Source organism: Lolium perenne, chromosome 5 (genome assembly GCF_019359855.2).
Source record: "Lolium perenne isolate Kyuss_39 chromosome 5, Kyuss_2.0, whole genome shotgun sequence".
Taxonomy (NCBI): domain Eukaryota; kingdom Viridiplantae; phylum Streptophyta; class Magnoliopsida; order Poales; family Poaceae; genus Lolium; species Lolium perenne.
Genome location: NC_067248.2, coordinates 221,086,302 through 221,109,126, shown reverse-complemented (window position 1 = coordinate 221,109,126; position 22,825 = coordinate 221,086,302). Strand labels below are relative to the sequence as shown.

General features: G+C 40.6%; 1 protein-coding gene across 1 annotated transcript; it reads right to left on the bottom strand.

The window, feature by feature from the left end:
- Positions 1-14,092: 14,092 nt before the first annotated feature.
- LOC139831751 (uncharacterized) lies at positions 14,093-16,083 on the bottom strand. The gene is made up of 4 exons (XM_071821074.1): positions 15,945-16,083; positions 15,441-15,584; positions 14,193-15,323; positions 14,093-14,127 (listed from the first exon to the last, which is right to left on the bottom strand). Exons 1-4 carry the CDS (start codon positions 16,081-16,083, stop codon positions 14,093-14,095), a joined length of 1,449 nt encoding a protein of 482 aa, XP_071677175.1.
- Positions 16,084-22,825: the final 6,742 nt, after the last annotated feature.

Genomic DNA, 22,825 nt, shown 5'->3' with positions numbered 1-22,825 from the left:
TCCCAACGGTCGCGTGCTGTACGCGTATCAGTGACGCATCTCTGTAGTAATCCTGAAATACTTCGTTTGTATAGCTCTCCTTTGACCACAGTAAAGGCTTTCGATCACCTGATAACTCGCCTTGCTTCAACTGGATCGTCGGGTAGTTCTTTCCTTAGGATATATGCTGTGTAGGACTGATACGTCTCCGACGTATCTATAATTTCTGATGTTCCATGCTTGTTTTATGACAATACCTACATGTTTTGTTCACACTTTATATCATTTTTATGCGTTTTCCAGAACTAACCTATTGACGAGATGCCGAAGTGCCAGTTCCTGTTTTCTGCTGTTTTTGGTTTCAGAAATCCTAGTGAGGAAATATTCTCGGAATTGGACGAAATCAACGCCCAGCATCTTAGAATCCCACGAAGCTTCCAGAACACCCGAGAGCCACCAGAGGAGGGCCCTGTGGGCCCCAGATGACAGGCCGGCGCGGCCAGGGGGTGGACCTCGCCCCCCTGTTGTGTCACCGCCTCGTGGCCCCTCCGACTTCGCCTCTTCGCTTATTTAGGCCTCCCTGACCTAAATCCTTGACACCGATTGACGAAACCCGAGAAAACCTTCCAGAGCCGCCGCCATCGCGAAACTCCAATTCGGGGGACAGAAGTCTCTGTTCCGGCACGCCGCCGGGACGGGGAATTGCCCCCGGAGTCATCTCCACCACCGTCTCCACCGCCATTGCTGTCTCCATGATGAGGAGGGAGTAATTCACCCCCGGGGCTAAGGGCTCCGCTGTAGCTATGTGGTTCATCTCTCTCTTTATGTGATCTAGTTGAATATCATCTATGTGCTACTCTAGTGATGTTATTAAAGTAGTCTATTCCTCCTCCACGGTGTAATGGTGACAGTGTGTGCATCGTGTAGTACTTGGCGTAGGTTATGATTGTAATCTCTTGTAGATTATGAAGTTAATTATTGCTATGATAGTATTGATGTGATCTATGCCTCCTTCATAGTGTGATGGTGACAGTGTGCATGCTATGTTAGTACTTGGTGTAATTGCAATGATCTATCATGCACTCTAAGGTTATTAAACATGAATATCAAATATTGTGGAGCTTGTTAACTCCGGCATTGAGGGTTCGTGTAATCCTACACAATTAGTGGTGTTCATCATCCAACAAGAGAGTGTAGAGTGGTTCTATTATGTGATCATTGTTGAGAGTGTCCACTAGTGAAAGCAGGATCCCTAGGCCTTGCTTCCAAGCATCGAATCTCCGTTTGTTTACTGTTTTGTTGCATGTTTACTCGCTGCCATATTTTATTCAGATTGCTATTACTACTCATATTCATTCATACCACTTGTATTTCACTATCTCTTCGCCGAACTAGTGCACCTATACATCTGACAAGTGTATTGGGTGTGTTGGGGACACAAGAGACTTCTTGTATTGTGGTTGCAGGGTTGCTTGAGAGGGATATCTTTGACCTCTTCCTCCCTGAGTTCGATAAACCTTGGGTGATCCACTTAAGGGAAAACTTGCTGCTGTTCTACAAACCTTTGCTCTTGGAGGCCCAACACTGTCTACAGGAAAAGAAGCGTGAGTAGACATCAAGCTATTTTCTGGCGCCGTTGCCGGGGAGGAAAGGTAAAAGGTACTCACTCTCCGGATCTCGGCTACTAAGCTATTTTCCGGCGCCGTTGTAAGTGCTTGAAGCTATTTCCTTTAGATCCTGCAATTGCATCTTTTTGTTTCTTGTTTTACACTAGTAAGGCATAATGGAAAACAACTATGAGCTTTTTAATTTATTCCCTAAGTTAAGACATGAATTGTGTGATGCGAAAATTAAAGAACCTATGGAACCTCATTTGCATGCTAGTAGCAATGTTATTAGTATGAACGCAATCACTACTAATGATATGGAGAAGTCTAAGCTTGGGGAAGCTAGTTTTTATGATCTTTTTAGCTTCCCATCTTTAGGGGAGAAAATTTGATCTGATAATATTTTATCTCCCATATGCGATAACTTTAATGATGCTTGTGATATTTTAAATCCACCTACTGCTTTCGAGATACCCATGAAAATTATTGAACGTGTTATAGATAACCGTTATGAAGGGGATGGAACTGTCCATCCTGGAGATCATTTACTGTTTTTGCATGAATTATGCGGGTTATTCAAGTGTGCAGGTATCTCTATGGATGAAGTGAGGAAGAAGCTATTCTCTATTTCGTTGTCAAGTAAAGTGGCGCATTGGTATAAATTGCTGAAGAATAGTCATTCTCTTGGTTGGGAGGAAATTGTATCTCTCTTTTATTCTAAATTTTATCCTCCTCATGAAGTGCATATTGATAGGAATTACATTTATAACTTTTATCCTCGTGATGGAGAGAGTATTTCCCAAGCATGGGGGAGATTAAAGTCACTAATGCTCAAATGTCCCATTCATGAGCTTCCCCGTAATGTTATTATTAATAATTTTTATGCGAGGCTTTCAGGACATCACAAGGACTATCTAGATGCCTGTTCGGAGGGATATTTCACAAGCAAGGAGATTGAAGCTAGGTGGGATCTTCTTGACCGGGTTGAGGAGAATGCTGAAAATTGGGAGAACAACAAAGGTAAAGAGTCAGGTATAAATAATGATTATGAATGCATTGAAGCTTTTATGGATACTGGTAAATTCCGAAATATGAGTGCTACCTATGGTCTTGACCCTCAAGTTGCTGCAAATCTTTATAAAGCCTTTGCTTCTCATTTTGAATTGCCTAAGAAGAATTTCGATAAGTATCATGAACCTTTTAAAGAGGCTTGCATGAAGAATGAAATTGTTGTTAATGATTGCAATAAGCATGCTCAAACTCCTAAGAATGCTATTTCCTATAAGCATGTTAATTTTTGTGGAATGCATAGACCTTGTGGAATTAATCAAATCAGAGATGAATATTGTATCCATCATATTAATGAAAAAACTAGAAAGTGGTTTAGGGCTCTAGATGATCTTGGTAAAAAAGTTTGTGCCCTCTATCCTTTTATTTGTGAACTTTGCCATAGAGTGGGTCATTTTAATTTTCAATGCTCCTCCAATGATAATTTGAACCCCATGAGTGCTGCAAATTTGTATTGTGATGATGAAATTACTCCTAATCAGCATGATGAACTTACTTTATTTTTGTGGTGTGAAGAGTTATCAAGAAAAATCTCTTTGTTACATATGAGTGATCTTGATATTGATGATGTCCTGCATGGGTGTTTTTCTTATTGCATTAATAATAGCCATACAAATACTTACATACAAAATATTTTAGAAGATGACACTTTGCCAAAATATGATAGGACCGATGTGTGTTTCGAACTTATTAATGAAAAGGAGGAATCCTCCCAAGTTTCTTCTATTGTTTCTGAAAGTAAATCAGGTTATGTGGAGAAGCCTCCCTTCAAGCCTCTTCCTCCTAAAGAAGGGAACGAGGAGAAGGAAGAGAAGAAGAAGAAGAAGAAGAAGAAGGGAACGAAGAAGAAGAAGAAGGAGAATAAAGAGAAAGAGGTAACGGCATATCTCCGCGTGAATGAGATAACGCTAGGTAACCGTAAGTATGTTGCTCCTAATGATTATTATGATAATGAATCTGAGTACAATGATCTTCCTATGCCCTTTACCTACATTAGTGATCATGATTTGAAAGAGCACACTACTTTTGATATTGCAAATCTCTGGGAAACTAATTCTGAAAATGATGATGTTAATAATTGCCATAGTATCAGTACTATCCATGCTTTCTCCCATAATGATATAGAAAGCTCTAAGCTTGGGGATGAGGTGTTTGAAAATCCTTTTGCTACTGATCATTACATGTTTGATACATCTTCTTCTTGCAACAATGATGGTATGGTCACGGATGAACCTACTGTGAAAGATAACTATTCTATTTCTTATGATGACATTATGCCTCCGACCTTTGATGATTATTATAAAGAATGCTATGATATAGGTTATAACTATCCTTATGAAACTTGTCATAGTTATGATTGGATTGCCAAAAACAATTCCCTTAATATGCAACTTGTTTACCATGTTCAAATTCTTGATAATAATCTTGCTCCAATTACTATTAATGAGAAGAACTCTTCTTATGCCAAAATTAATGATACTTTTATGCATATGAACCATGATAAGAATGTTTTAAGTGATGGGTATATTGTGGATTTCATCAATGATTGTACTGAAAGTTATTATGAGAGAGGAAAGCATGGTTATATGCATCTTAATAATATTAAGTTTCCCCTCTTTATGTTGAGAATCTTGAAGTTGCGCTTGTGCTGTCTTTCTATGCTTGTCACTTTGTTCTTCATGAATTCATTTGTGTACAAGATTCCTTTGCATAGGAAGCATGTTAGACTTAAATGTGTTTTGAATTTGCATCTTGATGCTCTCTTTGGCTTCAACTCTTATTTCTTGGGAGTGCATCATTGAAATTATTGAGCCCATCTTAATGGCTATAAAGAAAGAACTTCTTGGGAGATAACCCATGTGTTTATTTTGCTACAGTAACTTTGTTTTATATTTGAGTCTTGGAAGTTTTTACTACTGTAGAAACCTATCCTTATCTTTATTTTATTGCATTTTTGTGCCAAGTAAAGTCTTTGATAGCAAGGTTGATACTAGATTTGGATTACTGCGTAGAAACAGATTTCTTGCTGTCACGAATCTGGGTTGAATTCTATGTAGGTAACTCAGAAAATTCTGCCAATTTACGTGAGTGATCCTCAGATATGTACGCAACTTTCATTCAATTTGAGCATTTTCAATTGAGCGAGTCTGGTGCCTCTATAAAATTCGTCTTTACGGACTGTTCTGTTTTGACAGATTCTGCCTTTTATTTCGCATTGCCTCTTTTGCTATGTTGGATGGATTTCTTTATTCCATTAACTTCCAGTAGCTTTGAGCAGTGTCTAGAAGTGTTAAGAATGATTGTGTCACCTCTGAACATGTGAATTTTTGATTATGCACTAACCCTCTAATGAGTTTGTTTTGAGTTTGGTGTGGAGGAAGTTTTCAAGGGCCAAGAGAGGAGGATGATACAATATGATCAAGAAGAGTGAAAGCTCTAAGCTTGGGGATGCCCCGGTGGTTCATCCCTGCATATTTCAAGAAGACTCAAGCATCTAAGCTTGGGGATGCCCAAGGCATCCCCTTCTTCATCGACAAAATTATCAGGTCACTTCTCTTGAAACTATATTTTTTTTTTGACTATTTACTGTAGGGCAAAAGCCCCACAGCCTCCCTTTATTAAAGAAAAGCCAAACAGGCTAAAAAAGTTTACAGAGAACAAAAAGAGCTATGAGATATAGCAAAACCTAAAAAACTAAAAAGATCAAACTATGGAAAAAACTAGTGTAAACTGGAGATCCATTGTATAATCTGAGCTTGCTTACTTTCCTTAAACCTGTGAGCATGTAAGGACAAGTCTTCAACAAAGTTTCGACGCCAAACAGCAAATCTGGGTTGCACATTGTCAAAAACCCTTGCATTCCTAACCTTCCATATATGCCAACATGCCAAAGCCACCACCTCTATGAAGAAAAAATGCCCAAACCTCTTTCTAGCCACTTCAGCCGTTTGAGCCATATTTCCAGAAGTACCCCACTGAATTTGCAGATAAATCCAAACTCTGCTGCTAAAAACACAGTTAAAGAACAAATGATTGATACGTCTCCGACGTATCGATAATTTCTTATGTTCCATGCCACATTATTGATGATATCTACATGTTTTATGCACACTTCATGTCATATTCGTGCATTTTCTGGAACTAACCTATTAACAAGATGCCGAAGTGCCAGTTGCTGTTTTCTGCTGTTTTTGGTTTCAGAAATCCTAGTAACGAAATATTCTCGGAATTGGACGAAATCAACGCCCAGGGTCCTATTTTGCCACGAAGCTTCCAGAAGACTGAAGAGGAGACGAAGTGGGGCCACGAGGCGGCCAAACTCTAGGGCGGCGCGGCCTGGCCCTTGGCCGCGCCGACCTGTGGTGTGGGGCCCTCGTGTGGCCCCCTGACCTGCCCTTCCGCCTACTTAAAGCCTCCGTCGCGAAACCCCCGGTACCGAGAGCCACGATACGGAAAACCTTCCAGAGACGCCGCCGCCGCCAATCCCATCTCGGGGGATTCAGGAGATCGCCTCCGGCACCCTGCCGGAGAGGGGAATCATCTCCCGGAGGACTCTACGCCGCCATGGTCGCCTCCGGAGTGATGTGTGAGTAGTCTACCCTTGGACTATGGGTCCATAGCAGTAGCTAGATGGTTGTCTTCTCCCCATTGTGCTTAATTGTCGGGTCTTGTGAGCTGCCGAACATGATCAAGATCATCTATCTGTAATTCTATATGTTGCGTTTGTTGGGATCCGATGAATATAGAATACTTGTTATGTTGATTATCAATTTATATCTATGTGTTGTTTATGATCTTGCATGCTCTCCGTTACTAGTAGATGCTCTGGCCAAGTAGATGCTTGTAACTCCAAGAGGGAGTATTTATGCTCGATAGTGGGTTCATGTCTCCCGTGAATGCAGGGAAGTGATGAAATCTCTAAGATTATGGATGTGCTGTTGCCACTAGGGATAAAACATTGGTGCTATATTCAAGGATATAGTTACTGATTACATTACGCGCAATACTTAATGCAATTGTCTGTTGTTAGCAACTTAATACTGGAGGGGGTTCGGATGATAACCTGAAGGTGGACTTTTTAGGCATAGATGCATGCTGGATAGCGGTCTATGTACTTTGTCGTAATGCCCAATTAAATCTCACTATACTCATCATAATATGTATGTGCATGGTCATGCCCTCTCTATTTGTCAATTGCCCAACTGTAATTTGTTCACCCAACATGCTGTTTATCTTATGGGAGAGACACCTCTAGTGAACTGTGGACCCCGGTCCAATTCTCTATACTGAAATACAATCTACTGCAATACTTGTTCTACTGTTTTCTGCAAACAATCATCATCCACACTATACATCTAATCCTTTGTTACAGCAAGCCGGTGAGATTGACAACCTCGCTGTTTCGTTGGGGCAAAGTACTTGGTTTGTGTTGTGCAGGTTCCATGTTGGCGCCGGAATCTCTGGTGTTGCGCCGCACTACATCCCGCCGCCATCAACCTTCAACGTGCTTCTTGGCTCCTACTGGTTCGATAAACCTTGGTTTCATACTGAGGGAAAACTTGCCGCTGTACGCATCACACCTTCCTCTTGGGGTTCCCAACGGACGCGTGTTGTACGCGTATCAAGCTCTTTTTCTGGCGCCGTTGCCGGGGAGATCAAGACACGCTGCAAGGGGAGTCTCCACTTCCCAATCTCTTTACTTTGGTTTTGTCTTGCTTTATTTTATTTACTACTTTGTTTGCTGCACTATATCAAAATACAAAAAAATTAGTTGCTAGTTTTACTTTATTTGCTATCTTGTTTGCTATATCAAAAACACAAAAAAATTAGTTACTTGCATTTACTTTATCTAGTTTGCTTTATTTACTGTTGCTAAAATGGGTACTCCCTCCATCCCAGTTCATAGGGCTTACGCGTGTTTCTAGGTCGTAAATTTGACAATGATAATACAACATACATATTATAAAATATATATCATTGGAAACCTTAGATGTTCTAATTTCTAATGATATAATTTTTATATTATACAAATGATATTATGTTTGCCAAATTGACAATCTAGAGATACGCACAAGCCCTGTGAACTGGGACGGAGGTAGTACTCCTGAAAATACTAAGTTGTGTGACTTCACAACCACAAATAATAATGATTTCTTATGCACACCTATTGCTCCACCTGCTACTACAGCAGAATTCTTTGAAATTAAACCTGCTTTACTAAATCTTGTTATGCGAGAGCAATTTTCTGGTGTTAGTTCTGATGATGCTGCTGCCCATCTTAATAATTTTGTTGAACTATGTGAAATGCAAAAGTATAAGGATGTAGATGGTGACATTATAAAATTAAAATTGTTCCCTTTCTCATTAAGAGGAAGAGCTAAAGATTGGTTGCTATCTCTGCCTAAGAATAGTATTGATTCCTGGACTAAATGCAAGGATGCTTTTATTGGTAGATATTATCCCCCTGCTAAAATTATATCTTTGAGGAGTAGCATAATGAATTTTAAACAATTAGATACTGAACATGTTGCACAAGCATGGGAAAGAATGAAATCTTTGGTTAAAAATTGCCCAACCCATGGACTGACTACTTGGATGATCATCCAAACCTTCTATGCAGGACTAAATTTTTCTTCGCGGAATTTATTGGATTCAGCTGCTGGAGGTACCTTTATGTCCATCACTCTTGGTGAAGCAACAAAGCTTCTTGATAATATGATGATCAACTACTCTGAATGGCACACGGAAAGAGCTCCACAAGGTAAGAAGGTAAATTTTGTCGAAGAAACCTCTTCCTTGAGTGATAAGATTGATGCTATTATGTCTATGCTTGTGAATGGTAGGACTAATGTTGATCCTAATAATGTTCCGTTAGCTTCATTGGTTGCCCAAGAAGAACATGTTGATGTAAACTTCATTAAAAATAATAATTTCAACAACAATGCTTATCGGAACAATTCTAGTAATAACTATAGGCCATATCCTTATAATAATGGTAACGGTTATGCTAATTCTTATGGGAATTCTTACAATAATAATAGGAACACACCCCCTGGACTTGAAGCCATGCTTAAAGAATTTATTAGTACACAAACTGCTTTTAACAAATCTGTTGAAGAAAAGCTTGGGAAAATTGATATACTTGCTTCTAAAGTCGATAGTCTTGCTGCTGATGTTGATCTTTTGAAATCGAAAGTTATGCCTAGTAGGGATATTGAAAATAAAATTGTTACTACAGCAAATGCCATCCAAGTTAGAATTAATGAGAATATAAGATTAATGGCTGAATTGCGTGCTAGGTGGGATAGAGAAGAAAATGAAAAACTAGCTAAAGAGAAGAATGTAGCTAAAGTTTGGACTATTACCACGACTAGTAATGCTAATGCTACACATGTTGCTGCACCTCCTACTATTAATAATAAAAGAATTGGTGTTAGCAATGTTTCCACTTCTAATGCAAAGCGCGAGAAACTGCCTGAAACTGCTAAAACTGCTGAAACTGCCTGTGATAAAACTGCTGAAATTTTTTCCAACATTGGGGATGATGATCCCATTGCTTTAGATTATAATGGTTTGAATTTTGATGATTGCCACATCTCTGAAGTTATAAAGTTCTTACAAAAACTTGCTAAAAGTCCTAATGCTAGTGCTATAAATTTGGCTTTCACGCAACATATTACAAATGCTCTCATAAAAGCTAGAGAAGAGAAACTAGAGCGCGAAGCCTCTATTCCTAGAAAGCTAGAGGATGGTTGGGAGCCCATCATTAAGATGAAGGTTAAAGATTTTGATTGTAATGCCTTATGTGATCTTGGTGCAAGTATTTCTGTTATGCCTAACAAAATTTATAATATGCTTGACTTGCCACCGCTGAAAAATTATTATTTGGATGTTAATCTTGTAGATCATTCTACAAAGAAACCTTTGGGGAAAGTTGATAATGTTCGCATTACCATTAACAATAACCTTGTCCCCGTTGATTTTGTTGTCTTGGATATTGAATGCAATGCATCTTGTCCCATTATATTGGGAAGACCTTTTCTTCGAACTGTTGGTGCTATCATTGATATGAAGGAAGGTAATATAAAATATCAATTTCCTCTCAAGAAAGGTATGGAACACTTCCCTAGAAAGAGAATGAAGTTACCTTTTGATTCTATTATTAGAACAAATTATGATGTTGACACTTCGTCTCTTGATAATACTTGATACACACTTTCTGCGCCTAGCTGAAAGGCGTTAAAGAAAAGCGCTTATGGGAGACAACCCATGGTTTTTACTACAGTACTTTGTTTTTATTTTGTGTCTTGGAAGTTGTTTACTACTGTAGCAACCTCTCCTTATCTTAGTTTAGTGTTTTATTGTGCCAAGTAAAGTCGTTGATAGTAAAGTTCATACTAGATTTGGATTACTGCGCAGAAACAGATTTCTTTGCTGTCACGAATCTAGGCTGTTTTCTCTGTAGGTAACTCAGAAAATTATGCCAATTTATGTGAGTGATCCTCAGATATGTACGCAACTTTCATTCAATTTGAGCATTTTCATTTGAGCAAGTCTGGTGCCTCGATAAAATTCATCAATACGAACTGTTCTGTTTTGACAGATTCTGCCTTTTTATTTCGCATTGCCTCTTTTGCTATGTTGGATGAATTTCTTTGATCCATTAATGTCCAGTAGCTTTATGCAATGTCCAGAAGTGTTAAGAATGATTGTGTCACCTCTGAACATGTTAATTTTTATTGTCCACTAACCCTCTAATGAGTTGTTCTAAGTTTGGTGTGGAGGAAGTTTTCAAGGATCAAGAGAGGAGTATGATGCAACATGATCAAGGAGAGTGAAAGCTCTAAGCTTGGGGATGCCCCGGTGGTTCACCCCTGCATATTCTAAGAAGACTCAAGCGTCTAAGCTTGGGGATGCCCAAGGCATCCCCTTCTTCATCGACAACATTATCAGGTTCCTCCCCTGAAACTATATTTTTATTCCATCACATCTTATGTGCTTTTCTTGGAGCGTCGGTTTGTTTTTGTTTTTTGTTTTGTTTGAATAAATGGATCCTAGCATTCATTGTATGGGAGAGAGACACGCTCCGCTGTAGCATATGGACAAGTATGTCCTTAGGCTCTACTCATAGTATTCATGGCGAAGTTTCTTCTTCGTTAAATTGTTATATGGTTGGAATTGGAAAATGATACATGTAGTAAATTGCTAAAATGTCTTGGATAATGTGATACTTGGCAATTGTTGTGCTCATGTTTAAGCTCTTGCATCATATACTTTGCACCCATTAATGAAGAAATACATAAAGCATGCTAAAATTTGGTCTGCATATTTGGTCTCTCTAAGGTCTAGATAATTTCTAGTATTGAGTTTGAACAACAAGGAAGACGGTGTAGATTCTTATAATGTTTACAATATGTCTTTTATGTGAGTTTTTCTGCACCGGTTCACCCTTGTGTTTGTTTCAAATAACCTTGCTAGCCTAAACCTTGTATCGAGAGGGAATACTTCTCATGCATCCAAAATCCTTGAGCCAACCACTATGCCATTTGTGTCCACCATACCCACCTACTACATGGTATTTCTCCGCCATTCCAAAGTAAATTGCTTGAGTGCTACCTTTAAATTTCCATTCTTCACCTTTACAATATATAGCTCATGGGACAAATAGCTTAAAAACTATTGTGGTATTGAATATGTATTTATGCACTTTATCTCTTATTAAGTTGCTCGTTGTGCGATAACCATGTTTCTGGGGACGCCATCAACTATTCTTTGTTGAATATCATGTGAGTTGCTATGCATGTTCGTCTTGTCTGAAGTAAGGGAGATCTACCACCTTATGATTAAGCATGCATATTGTTAGAGAAGAACATTGGGCCGCTAACTAAAGCCATGATCCATGGTGGAAGTTTCAGTTTTGGACAATATCCTCAATCTCATATGAGAATAATAATTGTTGCCACATGCTTATGCATAAAAGAGGAGTCCATTATCTGTTGTCTATGTTGTCCCGGTATGGATGTCTAAGTTGAGAATAATCAATAGCGAGAAATCCAATGCGAGCTTTCTCCTTAGACCTTTGTACAGGCGGCATGGAGGTACCCCATTGTGACACTTGGTTAAAACATGTGTATTGCGATGATCCGGTAGTCCAAGCTAATTAGGACAAGGTGCAGGCACTATTAGTATACTATGCATGAGGATTGCAACTTGTAAGATATAATTTACATGATACATATGCTTTATTACTACCGTTGACAAAATTGTTTCATGTTTTCAAAATCAAAGCTCTAGCACAAATATAGCAATCGATGCTTTTCCTCTATGGAGGACCATTCTTTTACTTTTATTGTTGAGTCAGTTCACCTATTCCTCTCCACCTCAAGAAGCAAACACTTGTGTGAACTGTGCATTGATTCCTACATACTTGCATATTGCACTTATTATATTACTCTATGTTGACAATATCCATGAGATATACATGTTACAAGTTGAAAGCAACCGCTGAAACTTAATCTTCCTTTGTGTTGCTTCAATGCTTTTACTATGAATTATTGCTTTATGAGTTAACTCTTATGCAAGACTTATTGATGCTTGTCTTGAAGTACTATTCATGAAAAGTCTTTGCTATATGATTCACTTGTTTACTCATGTCATATACATTGTTTTGATCGCTGCATTCACTACATATGCTTTACAAATAGTATGATCAAGGTTATGATGGCATGTCACTCCAGAAATTATCTTTGTTATCGTTTTACCTGCTCGGGACGAGCAGAACTAAGCTTGGGGATGCTGATACGTCTCCGACGTATCGATAATTTCTTATGTTCCATGCCACATTATTGATGATATCTACATGTTTTATGCACACTTCATGTCATATTCGTGCATTTTCTGGAACTAACCTATTAACAAGATGCCGAAGTGCCAGTTGCTGTTTTCTGCTGTTTTTGGTTTCAGAAATCCTAGTAACGAAATATTCTCGGAATTGGACGAAATCAACGCCCAGGGTCCTATTTTGCCACGAAGCTTCCAGAAGACCGAAGAGGAGACGAAGTGGGGCCACGATGCGGCCAAACCCTAGGGCGGCGCGGCCTGGCCCTTGGCCGCGCCGACCTGTGGTGTGGGGCCCTCGTGTGGCCCCCTGACCTGCCCTTCCGCCTACTTAAAGCCTCCGTCGCGAAACCCCCAGTACCGAGAGCCACGATATGGAAAACCGTCCAGAGACGCCGCCGCCGCCAATCCCATCTCGGGGGATTCAGGAGATCGCCTCCGGCACCCTGCCGGAGAGGGGAATCATCTCCCGGAGGACTCTACGCCGCCATGGTCGCCTCCGGAGTGATGTGTGAGTAGTCTACCCTTGGACTATGGGTCCATAGTAGTAGCTAGATGGTTGTCTTATCCCCATTGTGCTTAATTGTCGGGTCTTGTGAGCTGCCGAACATGATCAAGATCATCTATCTGTAATTCTATATGTTGCGTTTGTTGGGATCCGATGAATAGAGAATACTTGTTATGTTGATTATCAATTTATATCTATGTGTTGTTTATGATCTTGCATGCTCTCCGTTACTAGTAGATGCTCTGGCCAAGTAGATGCTTGTAACTCCAAGAGGGAGTATTTATGCTCGATAGTGGGTTCATGTCTCCGTGAATCTGGGGAAGTGACATAAATCTCTAAGATTATGGATGTGCTGTTGCCACTAGGGATAAAACATTGGTGCTATGTTCAAGGATATAGTTACTGATTACATTACGCGCAATACTTAATGCAATTGTCTGTTGTTAGCAACTTAATACTGGAGGGGGTTCGGATGATAACCTGAAGGTGGACTTTTTAGGCATAGATGCATGCTGGATAGCGGTCTATGTACTTTGTCGTAATGCCCAATTAAATCTCACTATACTCATCATAATATGTATGTGCATGGTCATGCCCTCTCTATTTGTCAATTGCCCAACTGTAATTTGTTCACCCAACATGCTGTTTATCTTATGGGAGAGACACCTCTAGTGAACTGTGGACCCCGGTCCAATTCTCTATACTGAAATACAATCTACTGCAATACTTGTTCTACTGTTTTCTGCAAACAATCATCATCCACACTATACATCTAATCCTTTGTTACAGCAAGCCGGTGAGATTGACAACCTCGCTGTTTCGTTGGGGCAAAGTACTTGGTTTGTGTTGTGCAGGTTCCACGTTGGCGCCGGAATCTCTGGTGTTGCGCCGCACTACATCCCGCCACCATCAACCTTCAACGTGCTTCTTGGCTCCTACTGGTTCGATAAACCTTGGTTTCATACTGAGGGAAAACTTGCCGCTGTACGCATCACACCTTCCTCTTGGGGTTCCCAACGGACGCGTGTTGTACGCGTATCAATGATCCCTGTCTTCATGATGATGACCAGGACACAACACACAACTATAATCATTAGTCACATTCCAATGCCTTCTTTGAAGAAGATCCTTTGTGTTTAACCGATCACTGAGCATAAGCCAGGAAAACATTTTGATCTTCATGATACACTTACTCTTCCAAATCCACTGAAACTGAGGATCAACCACCACATGCTTATATAGAGAGGCATAATAAACATTAGCTCTGTAATCCCCTCCTTCACAACTCCAAATATCAGCCCCTAATGGCTGAAGATGAACATTATCCAACCACCCCTGAAGTAGTAAAAACTCATCATAAGCCCTACTGGAAAGAGGAAGATGAAATTCCTCAGCTCTGTTCTGCAGCTGCACCATTTCCCTCACAGATACCTTACTGTCTTTAGCAAAAGAAAAGAGCCTGGGGAATCTATCCCTCAAAGGAACTCTAGAACCATCCAACTCCCAAGAATCTGACCAGAAAAGAACAGTCTCACCACTCTGCGCCTCTGGCTTTGTAAAACCTCTGTACTGATCCATCAGTTTAATTAAATCCTTCCACCAATATGAGCCACAAGCCTTGGCAGCATGAGGTACTTCATCCTCATAATAAGATTCCCAGATAAGTTTGACCCAGGGTATATCCAAATTCTTATTATAGAACTTATGTAAAAATTTCATGAGCAAAGCAGCATTCTTTTTCTGGAAATCAATAATACCCAATCCTCCCTTTGTTTTTGGCTTACAGATCATCTTCCAAGAAGCAAGAGATTGCTTTGGAGTATCATCCACATTATCCCTCCAAAGGCATTGCCTGATAATTCTGTCAAATTGCTTAGTTATCCCTGGTGGAAGATGTATTGTACATAACATATGAATGGGCATTGAACAAATAGCAAATGTGATAAGCTGCAATCTTGCTCCCTGAGAAAGGAAACTAGAAGTAGCCAGTAACCTCCTTTCCAACCTATGCACCACTGGAGTAAGATCTTGAATGGATGGCCTAGTGGTGCCCACTGCAAGACCTAAGTAAGGAAAAGGCAGAGAGCCAATCTGACAGCCAAAACCCCGAGCAAGAGCCTCCATCCTTTCATTCTCCACATTTATAGCCATCATGGAAGATTTATGATAATTAATATGCAGTCCAGTGGATAAAGTGAAAATCTGTAACACCTCCTTTAATGCCAAAACCTGATCCAACTCAGCAGGGAGAATTAGAAGAGTGTCATCTGCATATTGAATTATAGGAAAATCCTTATCTGCAGTATCTATTGGTAACTGAATTCCTCCCAAAAGCAACAAATTATTGACTGCAGATTGCAGCAAATCTCCACCCAACACATACAACAAGGGGGACAAAGGATCCCCTTGCCTTACTCCTCTCTTACAGTAAAACTGTTTACCTGGCACCCCATTCAAAAGCACAGAGGAAACTCCAGTGGAGAGAAAATCGTTCACCCATCTGATCCAGTCCTCCCCAAACCCTTTATACCTCATAATCATATACAGAGCCTCATGTTCAATAGAATCAAAAGCCTTCTCAAAATCTAATTTGAGGATGACAATTGGTTTTTTAGAAGCATGACACTGATGCAGATATTCCAAAGCCCAGGCTAAACAGTCATGAATGGTTCTAGATCTGATGAACCCATATTGATTCTTGTGCACACATTGCAAAATATGATCCTGTAGTCTGTTGGCTGCCATTTTAGTAAGAAACTTGAGACACACATTGGTGAGAGATATAGGCCTATAATCATTTATAGCCTCAGGCGAATTAGTCTTTGGGATCAGAGTAATATAAGAAGAATTTAAACTCTCCAAATTGACCAACCCCTTATGAAAATCAGAGGCCAAATTATAGAAATCTTGGGAAATAATAGCCCAGCATTTCTTCAAAAACAAACCATTGAACCCATCTGGTCCTGGGGATTTATCAGGAGCCATATGCTTAATCACTAAATCCATCTCCTCCTTCTCAAAAGGCCTAGTAAGAACATGCAAACCTTCCACCGGGGTGAGTAAAGTTGACAGATCAAACCCCATCACAATTCCCTTTGCCTATCCCATTCTCTCTTTAAATTTGTTTAAAGCAATCCCTGCCATCTGAGGATGATCTGAAACAATCTCTCCTGATTCTGATTTCAAACTAGCAATATTATTTTTCTTGTATCTCTGTGTAGCCATAGCATGGAAGAACTTAGTATTGTCTTCACCCACTTTAATCCATCTAATTGAGCATCTCTTTCTCCAATATTTGCACTGGGCCACCAGTAACTTATCAAGATGCAGCTTAACCATATTCCTAAAATTAAACTCAGGTGTAGTAAGCCTTCTCTGTTCCTCCAAATCATCCAAGAGCAATATCACCTTGTTGCAATTTTCAATGAGTGTTTTGATTGATGAGAGGCCAGTCTGCCACTTTTTCAAAACCTGCCTAAGAACCTTAAATTTATGTGCTAAAATTGCAGCAGAATTACTCTTATAAGACCTCTTTTTCCAAGAATTTCTCACACATTCTAGGAAAGTAGGACTATCCACCCAATAATTCTCAAAACGGAAAAGATTTGCCTTGGGAATAACAGTGTCAATGGTGACCATGCAGGGAACATGATTAGAGGAAGATTTGGCCATAGGAAGCACCACTGTATTGGGGAATTTTATTGTCCAGGAAGGGGTGGTAAAAAACCAGTCTAGTTGTTCAAGAAAAGGCTCATTTTGCATGTTTGACCAAGTATATAACCTTCCTTTAAGGGGTAATTCAATAAGCCCCAAATGTCCAATAATATCATTAAACAGAAACATCTCATTAATATCTCCCCCAGGCTTATTTCTATTTTCAGATGATCGAATAAAGTTAAAATCTCCTAGCAGCAGCCATAGGGAATCAACAGGGATAGCAAGATTATATAACCATTGCACAAAATCATCTCTTTCCAGACCCTTACACGGCCCATACACTGTAACCATTGTCCAACTATCAGAATTATGAGTGGAGGTGAAATTAATAACAATGGCAAATCTTTTGATCTCAATCAGTACCCCAGCAAATACAGCAGAATTCCACAACACAATGATACCTCCAGAAGCTCCCACAGAAGGAGAATAAACAAAATTATCAAATCTTTTAGGACAAAACTTCCTAATAATTCTCTGATCAAAATATTCCATTTTTGTTTCTTGCAGGCAAATTATAGAACAGTGGCTCTCCTCAATTTTTTCCCTAACATTAAGCTGCCTTTGTTCAGAATTAAGACCTCTAACATTCAAATCAAGCACACACCATTTCCTTGTACTGATATTATCCATTACAAACCACAAAATAGGATAGAATAAAGGAACCCACATCTAGGCAGGATACCATTACAAGCATGAAGGACAACATTCTCAATAGAGCAGCTCCAAGTACAGAGACATAGAGAATAAAAGATGACACTAAAATAGAAATAGGACACAGGACTTCCACACACCAAAAGGACCAATGACAAACTGCAGGACACTTATTCATTGGGAACATCTGTAGGAGCTTTATCATCAGGAGCAGTCATAAACTTCTCCTTAGTGAGGTCAGTAGCCTCCATACCAAGAGCCAAGCCCACCCTTTGCATGACAGAAATAGGGGTGGGAGGCAAATCACAAGAATTACTGTCTGGAACTGCAGAAAACTTCTCTTTCTGTGTTCTCTTGCTCCTCACAATCTTAACAGAGGGCACCTCTTCCTGCTCCTTATTCTTCTGAACTTTCCTCTTCTTGGCTGGTGTAGCTCTAGTGTCTGGTAGTACTTTATGCATGTAACCATCCTTCTGCGCCGAGCTTCTAGTGCTTCTTCTGACCATGGTATCCACTAAAGGGGTTTCTTGCTTTCTCGACCTTTTACCCCCTTTTTTCTTCAGCTGAACATCAGGGCTAGCAAAAGTAAAATCAGCCTCTGCATTGTTCTGCCCTAGAGGGGTTGACTGCTTCAGAAGACACCTATACTGTCTGCGACCTGGCTTCCCACACATTGTACCCCTGAGCCAATCCAAAGAAACCACATTGTGCATATGAAAATCTGTACTCCACTTCTTATCAGTGAGCAGCAGAGTATGAAACAAAGATGAAGCAACTAGTGCAGCAGGAATTGAGCAAAAGGCAACAGAAGGATCCTTCCACTGGAACAATTTCTTCAACAACAGTTGAACAGAAAGCTGAGGCCCACAGCCAGGTGAGAAAAGCTGACCAAGATGGTTCTCAATAATATCCAAACCATTGTAGCTAGACTGCATAGACTGATAGGAGCTCTGAAAAATAGTCAAGACAGAATTAACCTGCACATTCTGCTGTACCTCTGGCTCTCCTTCATCGTCATCACCAGAGCCACCTGACCCTTGAACAATGGAACTAACCACCTGCTCCTCTACCTGCTCCTGTACTTGCTCCTCCTCATGCTCATGAATCTGATCAACTTGCTCTGGCTGCATGTGTTGCTGTTCCATAACTATATGCTGCTGTTGCAAATTCTGCTGTTCCTGCCCCTCATGCTCTGGCTGGAAAAAATTATCATCATTCACTTGTGGGAGTGGTGGCACCTGCTCATTCCATCCCAGTTCTGGGAATTGAGGCAGCACAAAAATATTATTATCTTGCTGCATCTGTCCTGGCATTGGATGTGGGTTCCCATTAAAAGGCATTTGATCTTCATCAGGAGGCAGAACATCAGCAAAGTTAGCAGACAGCACATAACAAGGAGCAGTCCAGGACTCTCTCACTGGCCCTTGATCACCATATTTGCCAAAAACAACATCACGTGGCACCAGAGCCACAGAAGGAAAAGAAGCATATACCAGAGTTCTCTCCAGGACCTCATCCTCATGATGCCAATGATGATACTTGCCAAAGGTGGCGACTGCATTGGCAATATCATACTCATTACGATAATCCAGATGAACCCCCAAAAACATGAGCCAACCGCGTCTGTATCCTTGTACTGCCCTATGATTGTCCCTATCATCATGAGTAACAAAGCGAACAAAGATATCTGGGGCAATCTCGTAAGGGCCATGATCAACCAAAGCAAATCTAGCAGCAGGGCTGCGAAGCCGATAAAAACCAAGACCAAACAAACAGGGCTGCACATCATCCACTGCTCTCTGAAGATGTTGGTCAATAAAGAGGCGAACCTGCTCCCTCCAAACTGCCTCTTCTGCCGGAGGCGGTGGCGGCATCAGAATAGCAGTGCAGACGGTATCATGACGACGAGGCGGCGCCACCGAAGGCGAGTAGAAAGTGCGAGGAAGACGCGTCGGCCCTCCGTCGATGATCTGATGCCCCAATGGCACCCATCTTGTAGGATCAAGCTCAAAGTTCGCCATTGCCGGCTGAAGCAGTCGCAGCGGCGGTGGTGGAGGCGGCGGAGGAGGGTTTTCCGAAGCAGGGGAAGTTACTGTGTCTACAGGGGTTTGAGAAGACAGAACGGCAAACGAATCTAATGATGTCGATGCACAAGCCTCGAGGGGATTTTGTCCTGGAACCACCAGTTTAGGTACCCAAATTTGTTTATTTTTGGCAGCAAAACACTCCTTCCGAACGTGTCCATAACGGAAACAGAGACGGCATCGAATATCATTAATGCAATCAACCTGAAAATGAGACATTGAGAGGCATCGCCCACACTTCCAAACTCTATATGCCATATCATCAACCATCTCAGCGATACCAAAAGGATCATCATCGTTAACAGGCCCAATATCATCTGACGGCCCAGCAGAGCTTGAGGAGCAAGATTGATCTGGGCCCATCACATGAGAATTCAAAATCTGAGCTGGCGCCTCAGTCCCAGACTGCAAAACTTGATCAACAGTATTTTTATCCAAGGAACCAAAAGAGATTGACTGATCACTTTGCACAATCTTTGGAGAAAAAATCACTCCCGCTCTTCGTTGTAGTTGTGGACACTCATATCCTGCCTGGAGCAGATCAGCCGCTTGTTCCTCTGTCACAGGATATTCATATCCCTGACACACAGGGTACGCCTCAATAATAGCAAAAGAAAGCTTTCGAGAAACATCATGAGCACGTGATTTCAAAGCAGGTTTGACTGGTTTCTTTTTAAGAGAAAGAAGTGCAGAATCAGTTCGACGTTTGTTTGGACTAACCAGAGTCCATTCCTGCTGACACTCCTTTTGCCAATCTCTAAACTCCTTTTGCCAGTTAGCACCTCCATTTCCCCAAAGATGGAAAAAACATTTAAAAGCCGCACAGGAATATGAGAGAAGCTGATATACCAGAAAGCCAACATTTCTTGATGCTACAGAGAACCGAAAAGAACGTAGACCACATGCAATGACATTGAAATCCTCAGGGTTTCCTCCCAAATAAGAATGAAGAGCTTTACCAACTGAGACTTCATCCAGACGAAACTTTGATCTCCCAAAAGAAACTAGTAACAAGAAATGGTTTGATTTCCCCAAAGGATGGACTGTAGATCGAAACCTAGACCGGACCTTAGCCTTGAAAAGATGACCTGGCTCTAGATCTAGCCCTAGATCCAAACAACCATCTGCAGCCGGTTCCTCAGAAGGGATGGGATTAGGATCACGTACCTTAGGGGTAATTTCATAGACCCCAACCAAAACCTCATGCATGGGCAAAAAGATCATAGATCCAGGCAAAATATCATCACCAGGGTTTTGGATCCTCCTCCCGATCTGGAAACCTCTGGCATCAAGGAGCACGATCCAGTCCCTAGGAGCCCACAGAACAATTCTTCCATCATACTGCTTGATCCGCCCGCGGTCCTGATCCCTCCTGATGGAGTACTTTACCTTCCACTGACCCGCTAGGGTTGCCATTGACGAAGAGAAGTGGATGAGTGAAGAGAGGGGAGCGCCGGGAAGAAAGGTGAAGGTGTGAGGAAGGATGGATCACCGGAGATCGTAAGGATCGCCGGCGATGAGATCTAGGGTTTAGTGGAGAGGGAGTCGCCAGGGAGTCGCCAGAGAGACGCCATTACCAGTTCGTACTTTGAAACTATATTTTTATTCGGTCACATCCTATGTACTTTACTTCGAGCGTCTGTTTGTTTTTGTTTTTGTTTTTGTTTGAATAAATGCTTGTGTGGGAGAGAGACACGCTCCGCTGGTTCATATGAACACATGTGTTCTTAGCTTTTAATTTTCATGGCGAAGGTTGAAACTGCTTCGTTAATTGTTATATGGTTGGAAACGGGAAATGCTACATGTGGTAATTGGTATAATGTCTTGAACAATGTGATACTTGGCAATTGTTGTGCTCATGATTAAGCTCTTGCATCATATACTTTGCACCTATTAGTGAAGGAATACATAGAGCTTGCTAAAATTTGGTTTGCATGATTGGTCTCTCTAAGGTCTAGATATTTTCTAGTAAGGGTTTGAACAACAAGGAAGACAGTGTAGAGTCTTATAATGCTTGCAATATGTTTTTATGTGAGTTTTGCTGTACCGGTTCATACTTGTGTTTGCTTCAAATAACCTTGCTAGCCTAAGCCTTGTATTGAGAGGGAATACTTCTCATGCATCCAAAATCCTTGAGCCAATAACTATGCCATTTGTGTCCACCATACCTACCTACTACATGGTATTTCCTGCCATTCCAAAGTAAATTGCTTGAGTGCTATCTTTTAACACTTCAAAAGTTATTACCTCTTATTTGTGTCAATGTTTTATAGCTCACGAGGAAGTATGTGTTGTTTATCTTTCAATCTTGTTGGGCAACTTTCACCAATGGACTAGTGGCTTCATCCGCTTATCCAATAATTTTGCAAAAAGAGCTGGCAATGGGGTTCCCAGCCCCAATTAATTAACTTTCATGATTTTACAAAAAAATAGACACTCCTCCATGGTATGTGATTGTTGGACGGCACCCGAGGATTCGGTTAGCCATGGCTTGAGAAAGCAAAGGTGGGGAGGAGTGTCATCTAAATAAAACTAAAATAAAAAGGTACTCCTTCATGGTATGAGATTGTTGACAGGCACCCGAGGATTCGGTTAGCCATGGTTTTTGAAAGAAAGGTTGGAAGGAGTGCCACCCAAAAATAAAAAATGTTTCATGGGAGCCGCTCTTTGAAGGTTTGTTTGGCAAGGGGGTTAGAGTGCCCATTACCATTCGTTGACAACAACAAACACCTCTCAAAACTTTACTTTTATGCTCTCTTTATGTTTTCAAAATAAAAGCTCTAGCACAAATATAGCAATCAATGCTTCCCTCTGTGAAGGGCCATTCTTTTACTTTTATGATGAGTCAGTTTACCTATTTCCTCCCACCTCTAGAAGCAAACACTTGTGTTAACTGTTCATTGATTCTTACATACTTGCATATTTGCATTCATCATATAACTTTATGTTGACCACTATCCATGAGATATACATGTTACAAGTTGAAAGCAACCGCTGAAACTTAATCTTCCTTTGTGTTGCTTCAATGCCTTTACTATGAATTTATTGCTTTATGAGTTAACTCTTATGCAAGACTTATTGATGCTTGTCTTGAACGTACTATTCATGAAAAGTCTTTGCTATATGATTCAATTGTTTAACCATTGTCTTTACCATTGCTTTGGATCGCTGCATTCATTACATGTGCTTTACAATAGTATGATTAAGATCATGTTGGTGGCATGTCACTCCAGAAATTATCTTTGTTATCGTTTACCTACTCGGGATGAGTAGGAACTAAGCTTGGGGATGCTGATACGTCTCCAATGTATCTATAATTTCTGATGGTCCATGCTTGTTTTATGACAATACCTACATGTTTTGTTCACACTTTA

Excerpts from the sequence above, each read along its gene's own strand:
- LOC139831751 (XM_071821074.1), bottom strand. The coding sequence starts at position 16,083 with ATGGGGTTTGATCTGTCAACTTTACTCACCCCGGTGGAAGGTTTGCAT. Across the intron at positions 15,585-15,944 it reads AGGACCAGATGGGTTCAATG|ATTTTGAGAAGGCTTTTGAT; the intron begins GTTTGTTTTTGA and ends TCCTCAAATTAG. Across the intron at positions 15,324-15,440 it reads GCTTTTGAATGGGGTGCCAG|GAATTCAGTTACCAATAGAT; the intron begins GTAAACAGTTTT and ends TGCTTTTGGGAG.